The sequence below is a fragment of the Podarcis pityusensis genome (genome assembly GCF_964106645.2).
Source record: "Podarcis pityusensis genome assembly, chromosome: 13".
Classification (NCBI taxonomy): Eukaryota; Metazoa; Chordata; class Lepidosauria; order Squamata; family Lacertidae; genus Podarcis; species Podarcis pityusensis.
This window is the reverse complement of record NC_138038.1, coordinates 32,974,578-32,982,963: the sequence shown is the minus strand read 5'-3', so window position 1 is coordinate 32,982,963 and position 8,386 is coordinate 32,974,578. Positions and strand designations below refer to the sequence as shown.

The 8,386-nt window shown below is 39.3% G+C and overlaps 1 protein-coding gene across 1 annotated transcript; it reads left to right on the top strand.

The window, feature by feature from the left end:
- Nucleotides 1-721: 721 nt before the first annotated feature.
- On the top strand, nt 722-7,902 carry LOC308461875 (vomeronasal type-2 receptor 26-like; the record flags this gene model as incomplete). Its single annotated transcript, XM_080979043.1, has 6 exons — nt 722-933; nt 2,149-2,440; nt 4,019-4,873; nt 5,141-5,368; nt 5,952-6,078; nt 6,899-7,902. 6 exons carry the CDS (start codon nt 722-724, stop codon nt 7,810-7,812), a joined length of 2,628 nt encoding a protein of 875 aa, XP_080835169.1. The 3' UTR covers nt 7,813-7,902.
- Nucleotides 7,903-8,386: the final 484 nt, after the last annotated feature.

The following is an 8,386-nucleotide window of genomic DNA, read 5'->3' as shown; positions in this document are numbered from 1 at the left end:
AGTTGCTGGCAGAGGCAACCTTCTGCGGACCGTGCATCAGTGCCCTATTTGTCTTGCCAAAGGCTAAGGGGTTCTTGTTCTGGCATTCAGAAGCAAGAAAAGACACAAGTGGTGAAGGAGGGATTTGAGGCTACAGATTGAAAGGACTCAGCAGCCGGATTGCTGCCAATTAGGCTTTGCTCTTCTAAAAGTAAAGGAATCACTCTGCCCTCCAACTTCATTGATGAACCCTCCCACCACATTTCTGCTACAGTCCCTCTTTACAAAGTGCCCCCCATAACCTGTAGTATGTGCTATTAATTTGCCTTCAAATCTTCAGCATAGTGCTCCTAAAACATGTTTAAGTGTACATTAACTCCATACTATGATGTTGTACGTCTGAAACCTTGCTGTCTTCCTCACCAAGCCAAAGCATCATTTGATGATCAGCTAGGTGGAAGGCATTGGGGAATCTTCAGATGTAACAAACAAGTTACCTTCTGCAATTACACAGAGGAACCCCAAACTTGACTTTGCAATTATTTCCCTCTGTCATTACAGCAATGATTATAATTAATTATGTTGCATGCTGAATCCCTGTGGAATTCAAGCAGGAAAGAAATGAAAGTTGTTATTTAGTAAATATACCCATTAGAATGTATAACTACTACTAGGTGGTATTTATAGATTGAAATACTGGAATCTGTGTCCAGAATTATTTGTACTGAGAATGAAGGTAGTAATGGTGTTGCCATTGATACTGATGCTGCCTCGGACAGTATGTAAGGCTTCTGTTGCTAAATGCAGGATCCAGCATCCTCAACCCTTTTTTCACCAGTATTACCAGCAGGAAGATCTAATTTTGGGTGGCATTGTTACTCAGAATATTGTTAAGGAATCTCATATCCAGTTCTTCAAGAGGGATCCTATTGAGACTGAATTTCTACCACTCAGGTAAGGAATTATTGTGGGTTGCCTACAAACTAAGCCACACTTTAGTCCTATTGGCCCTATTATTAACTTTGTGTGTGTGTGTGTGTGTGTGTGTGTGTGTGTGTAGCTTCTGGAAAGATCCTCTCCCTATCGTTATAGATAGACAGACTTCTATGATCATCCTTCAAGCATCTATTAACTACATAATTTCTGTTGTTTACAAACTTAATAAAAGTACAATCTAAGGTATAACTAAATGAATTATATATAAAACTTATAACTAAAACTAAAAGCAGTTTAGTTTATAACCAAACCAGTTATAAGCCATTCAAATAAACAGAAAGAATACTTTCTGATTTGCCATCATAGACATAAAAGCATAAATGTAAATTAAATTCAGCACGAAATTATATTATCCTACCTTATGGCCCAGACCCCAGGTTCTCGAGGCTTCCCAAAACAAAACACAACAGCTGCATCTGTCATGACTATCCAAGATCTAACAAAGCAATATTAACACATGTACTTGGTTTCTACTGCTGGGGGTTATTATTTTTATTTTATTCATTACATTTCTATACTGTCCCTCATCCGAAGATCACAGGGCGGCTTACAATATATAATTGCAAAACTATTTTCACAATATGAACATTGGGAATTGTACTTCAAAGTCTGCCACCTTTACATACAATGTGTTATGAATTCATACCAGAAACATCTGGCCTTATATTACTTCGCTGTGTGGGTTTCATTGTGATTTTTGGGACTGCCTGGAAGTTCATCAAGGACTCCTAGCACAACATGTACAACTGTTGAAGAACCTCTAGTACTGAATATGAACAATTTCAGCTCATCTTTTCTGTGTTTCTGTATATCTCAGCATGTGTGAAGTATTAAAATGGCACTGTCTAATGCACTGCTTGTAAGAGAAGGGTATAAATTAAAAAACAATAAGAAGCCTCTGAGTTTGTGTGTATTCCTCTGATTTGGAGTAATATCATTATTTTTAATCTACTCAACTCCAGATATTAGCATTTTGAGCATAGTGTAGATAGCAGCACATTCTGAAAACTGATAGGACTCTGGATGTCTGTATCCTTTATGGTCCGTTATAAGAATTGTCTTTTAACATACAGCATATGCAAATTCATATAAACCTTTGTAATTAAGATATACACTACACTGCCACTAGTTTTATGAAGCGTTGTGACAAAAAAGATGTATATCTCATTATAGAGTGGTGACTAAGAACTACCAGCACCTCCTGGCTTTGGTATATGCTATAAAGGAGATCAATGAAAATTCTCAGATCTTACCAAATATCACCCTTGGATTCAGTATCTATGACAGCTATTTTGAAGGCAAGTGGATCTATCAGGCCACAATGCAACTTATTTCTACAAGAAACCGATTATTCCCCAACTACAAGTGTGATAGCCAGGACAATATAATAGCTGTTATTGGGGCACTTTTCTCACTAGGTTCTGAGGAGATGTCAAATATTTTGAGCATCTACAAGATTCCACAGGTATGATACCTGTTGATTTCTTGTGGGAATGTTCAGGTGTGACTATTACTACCACTGCTGCTGCTATTAATTTAGGACTAGCTTCTTTACTCCTGCATGTATTTAGAGAATATGAATGTCAGAACTGGAGTTTTGAGGTATATACATTTTGTTCACTCTCCTTGTATTTCATGTTAGAGCAAACTATCCTGGATCATAAGGCATAAACAAGTTTAATGTGTAGAGGAATGCTGGGCCAAGAAGCCCAAATGGACAATGTTCTCCTATTTATTTTAGCTATCATTAATACATTTTTGTCAAGTGTATATCTGGTGAAGGAAAACAGAATAGAAATAAAACATACAAATTCTTGCATAGATGCGACTGATAATGAGCAACACAGTTCTTAAATTTCCCTTCTTGGCAGGGACACCAACTGTAGAGGACCCTGGGGCTCAGCACCCACACCACAGGGCCCCTGATGCAACTTCTGGTGCCTCACGGAGCACCGGAAGTCATGTCTGATGATGCGCGAGACCACAGAGGTGCTGTTTGAGGCTGTTTGAGTGCCATTGGAAGTCAGGTTTCAAGACATCATGAAACCTCGGACATTATCTCTGAGGCCTCGCGATATCTTGGAGATACTGTCTGAGGCCTTGCAAGACCTCAGAACCTCAGGTTCTGTAGCTAAGGGGCACATGACGTCGTGACGTTGTCATGTCAGGGCACACGCGCTGGGGACCCATAACCCAGGGACCTAGTCAGCACCCCTGCTTGTCAGTAAAGCATGTTTGAAGTGTGTTTCTCTTGTAGTTACTCAGAAGTGTACCTGTGTAATAGTCCATAAAAGGAAGGGGTAGCTTGTCACTAGTGAGCAGCGATATTATATTTCCTCAGAGTAGCGCTATGTATGTTTTCAGACAACATTTTCACCTGTAGCAATGTTTGCACATAGTGTTCTGTTCTTTTTTCTTCCATTTTTCTCAGTCATTCCAAGAGGGCTAGAATTGATCCCCAGAATTATGAGGGGGGGGGACTTTAATCTTTCACTAAATTACTGGGGGAGTGGAAATTAAACACTGCACAACAAGTCATACCTCACCATGGCTGAGGACCACAAGGAACATAGAGTTGGAAAGAAGCAGACAAAACGTATTATATTCACCCTGCCCTCACTAGCACCCTCCTGTAGGTGGAGGGTGAAGGTTTGTAACTGCAACTTACTTCAGGTTCAAACTGCAACTTACTTCAGTAATTTATTAATAGATTCTTTTAAGATGTGCTACAGTTAAATAGGACATTCTCTGTGCAAGTGTTCACTCTTAGGTCAAATCATCTTGATTTGATGATGACTATGCATAGTCTTGGAAATGTTTGAATATTCTCTTAGGTGTTGGAATAGATGACCCATTGGGTCCCATCCAATGCTATAATTCTATGAGCCCATGATTCTATGACATAAGTCTTAAGGCTCTGTAACTTCTTTTAATTAATTGCATACTGCCCAGGAAGTTTATACTGAAATGTGTTCCAGGTTCTTTTGTTTAAGTGCATTGTTTTGAAAATCTGCATGTCTCCCTGTGTCAAAAATGTCTTTAGCTCTTGTATGGCTCTGCTCCAGTAACAATGGTCAACACTCTTTCCTTCTACACAATGGTACCAAATGAAAACCTGCATTATATGGGGATTCTCCATCTAATTTTCCATTTCGGTTGGAGGTGGATTGGGGTTTTAGCTTCAACATATGAGAATGCAAAAGTATTCGTGCAGTTCATGAGCCCAAGGATTTCGAAGGAGGGCATTTGTTATGCCTTCATAGAAACCATTAATGATTTCCCTCTTGATGCTACTAAAGAAGCCTTCGATAAATGGATAATGGGACTGTATGACAAAATCATGAGCAGCACGGCCAATGCAATAGTCCTAATTGGGGAAGACGATGTTATTATATTTCTGAGATTGTTGTTATCTCAGTCGGAAATGAAAGTACCCATTCAAAAACCCAAAGGTAAAGTGTGGATTCTATCAGCCCAAATGGAATTAAAATCATTAAGCAATCAAAGGACTTTGGATATACAATTCTTTCATGGTGCTTTATCTTTAGCTATGCAATCCAATGAGCTTCAGGGATTCCAAGAATTTCTTCAGAGAATAAATCCTTCCAGAGCAAAAGAAGATGGTTTTTTGAAGGACTTTTGGGAAAATGCATTTGACTGTGAATTCTCAAATTCTTCTATGGGAGATGCAAATGGGTCTATTTGCACTGGGGAGGAGAGGCTGGAGAACCTCTCTGGGCCTTTCTTTGAAATGAGTATGACTGGCCACAGCTATAGCATCTATAATGCAGTCTCTGCAGTGGCTCATGCTTTACATGCCATGTCTTCATCCACATCCTTAGCCAGAGCAGTGATGAAGGGGAATAGAAGACTCATTTCATCCCAACAGATATGGCAGGTAATATCCTCAAGATGAGAGCTACCTGAGTAAGGGTGCTCATTTACCTCTCAGTAATGTTTTAAGCAGCTGGAACCTTTGTAAGTTATGAAACTGTCCTGCCAGCCACCATTGGAGACTGAGCTGATTTCCGGATGACTTGAAATTTCTGATAGGGCTAGGAACTCCAGCTGGATATTCAAAGGTTTTTTGTTATGCAAAGATTCAGTTCCTTGTTCTCCAGTTGCATTGCTTTGATACTTATTTCTCTTTCTCTTTTCATTCTAGCTACACCATTTTCTAAAACATGTCTCGTTTAACAACAGTGCTGGAGACAAGGTTTCCTTTGACCAGAATGGGGTAATAGTAGCAGGATTTGATATTATTAATTGGGTCACATTCCCAAATCAATCTTTTGTTAGAGTCAAAGTTGGAAAGATGGATCCCCAGATACTTTCAGACCAATCATTCATCATTAATGATGATGCAATTACATGGAACACCTGGTTTAATCAGGTAAGTCTTGAATTTGGGTGTATTCTCTGAACTTAAAATGTCCACTAACAATGGGATGGTACACGTCTGAAGTAAGTCATACTGGGGTTCCCAGTTCACAGGGTTGGCAGGGATACATCACAATGCTAACTATGGCCACATTCACACCGTATTGTTATAGCAGACCGAATAAAATAAGGGTGGCAAAAATGATCATCTTATTTTCTTATGAGCAAAAAAAGAATACTGGACTAAATGTGAGCTGGCCTTTATTTATTTCTTAGTATAGAAAAACCACAGGAACAAATTCTATACAAAAACATTGTTTTATTGAAATCTAGTCCCATGCCAGCTTTTGTACAATTCATAATTGATTCTTTACACACTCACTACATGCAATACGAAATCCTGTCCATGTTTTCCATGTAGTCAACATTTCCTAATGAGATGAAATCATTGGATAACATGCTTTCTCTTGAATTTCTCATTTCCTAATGAGATGAAATCATTGGCTACCATGCTTTCTCTTGAATTTCCAGGACTCCCGCCTTTCCCCCCCCCCTCTTCTGAAGATTAACAGTGTCTTCTTTCATTTATGGATTAGGCACTACCCCTTTCTGTCTGCAATGCCTACTGTCAACCTGGTTATATGAAGAAAAAGAAGGAGGGGGAGCCATTTTGCTGTTATGATTGCATTCTGTGTCCAGAAGGAAAGATATCTGATATGCAGGGTAAGTGTTATAGTGATAAGAAATAGCAAACATGGCCAGAGGCATGCTCCACTGTGGTCTCTCCCTTGCCACCACACTGCCACTTCTTTCTTACAACTCCAACCCTCTCCAGCCTCAGCAGCAACAACTTCCAACTTGCTTTTGGGTAAGCTGAAGACACAGTCAAAACTGAAGCAGGAGAGAGCAGCAGCAATACCTTACAGAATACCCACTTTCCACCAAGACTCTTGTCTGAAATTGAGAGGAACATAAATTTAAGATCAGTACAAGGATGCGTCTCCAGTGCTATGTTTATTCAGCATTAGATATGTGACTTGTTATTCATGTGTGTTCATGATTTTAATAATCTGCTCCTTGCTTTTAGCACTTAAGCAGTGCTAATTAAATCATTGATAAAATGTGGACTATAAAGATAACTAAAGCTATCTGTAACAATACTCATTATACATGTTTTTGGCTGTTTGAGAGTTTCCTAGAGGGTAATCAGAGCTTACACAGATTATTTTCTGTCATGGCTCAGGGTCTTTCACCATGGTTCTTCAATGATACTGATACTGAAAAGGTTTCCCATACCTTCTTTGAAATGCAGAGTCCCGTCCTACAAGTGTAATCAAAAGAGTGTATCACATTCATACATATCACACTGTAACAGATAAAAAAGAAATTGGTTAACTGAGATTTGTTAATTATTGTAGTGACTACAATAATAATTGTAATACTTGAAATGATGCACGTAATATTTGTTCCATATCAAGTATTAGGAGAGAATTAATATAGGGTATTCTTGCATGACTGAAATCACAATCGCTCTTTTTTTCAGATATGGATGACTGCTTCAAATGCCCAGATGATCATTATCCTCAAGTGGATAAGACTTCTTGCATTCCCAAAGTTTTGACCTTCTTAACATATGATGAACCTCTGGGGATTGGTTTAGCTACTTATGCTCTTTCATTCTCTTTGATCACAGTTCTAGTGCTAGGAATGTTTATGAAGCACCACAATACTCCTATTGTTATAGCCAACAACAGGAACCTCACCTACACTCTCCTCCTCTCCCTCCTGCTCTGCTTCCTTTCTGCATTGCTATTCATTGGACAGCCTCAGAAGGTGACGTGTCTCCTCCGACAAACTGCTTTTGGCATCGTCTTCTCAGTGGCTGTTTCTTGTGTGCTGGCAAAAACCGTCACTGTGGTTCTGGCTTTCATGGCCACCAAGCCAGGATCCACCATAAGGAAATGGGTGGGGAAGAGGCTGGCCAATTCCATTGTTGTTTCTTGCTCCCTTATTCAAGGAAGCATTTGCATTGTGTGGCTGGCAATTTCTCCTCCATTACCAGAGGCTGACGTACACTCAGTGGCTGAAGAAATTACCTTGGGATGTAATGAGGGGTCTGTGGTTATGTTTTACTGTGTCATTGGATATATTGGCTTCCTGGCCATTGCCAGCTTAACTGTAGCTTTCCTTGCCAGAAAGTTACCCGACACTTTCAACGAAGCCAAGTTTATCACTTTTAGCATGCTACTGTTTTGCAGTGTTTGGTTATCATTTATCCCAACGTACTTGAGCATTAAGGGGAAATATATGGTAGCTGTGGAGATCTTTTCTATTTTAGCCTCCAGTACTGGGTTGTTGGGCTGCATCTTTTCTCCCAAATGTTACATTATTCTGTTGAAGCCTGAATTGAACAATAGAGAGCAGCTAATAAAAAGGAAAGATGTAAGAATCAAATGACTGTGTCTTCTCCTACAGTTAGTGATCTCCAGATAGGCTGTATATAAATTGCCTCTCCATTTCCTAAGAAGGTTGTTGTGTGTTCATAGTTGTTACCACTGAATATAGCTTTATGAAAATAAAACACAGGTGAATTTTAATGAGAACTTCTTTTTTTTTACTTAGGAAAATCTCTGATATGGAAATGTGGAGAACTGTATTTAATATTGGGGGAAATGAGAAGTTGGAGTGTGTTGAGTACGATTCTAGCTTTGGATTGGAAGCTAGAGCTCTCGATGATTGAATTCCATCTCCTCTTCCCTCACCCTGTCCCTACCCCACCATTCTCCTTACATGGTGTAGATAATAACTGCAACACTTTGGAGGCATTCTGTCTGGCTTTAGAGATACTGCTTTTTAGTTCCACATCAGCACAATTCACTATGAACTAATTGATGAGCACCTGGTGGTGTGGTTTGTAGCTGCCTTGATTCAACCTGGATTCAGCACAATTGGGTTACAAATTGCCTGATTTGGTTCAAGAATCAGACAAATCAATTATTCAGCCCTAATCACACAATGAAAGATACTGAAA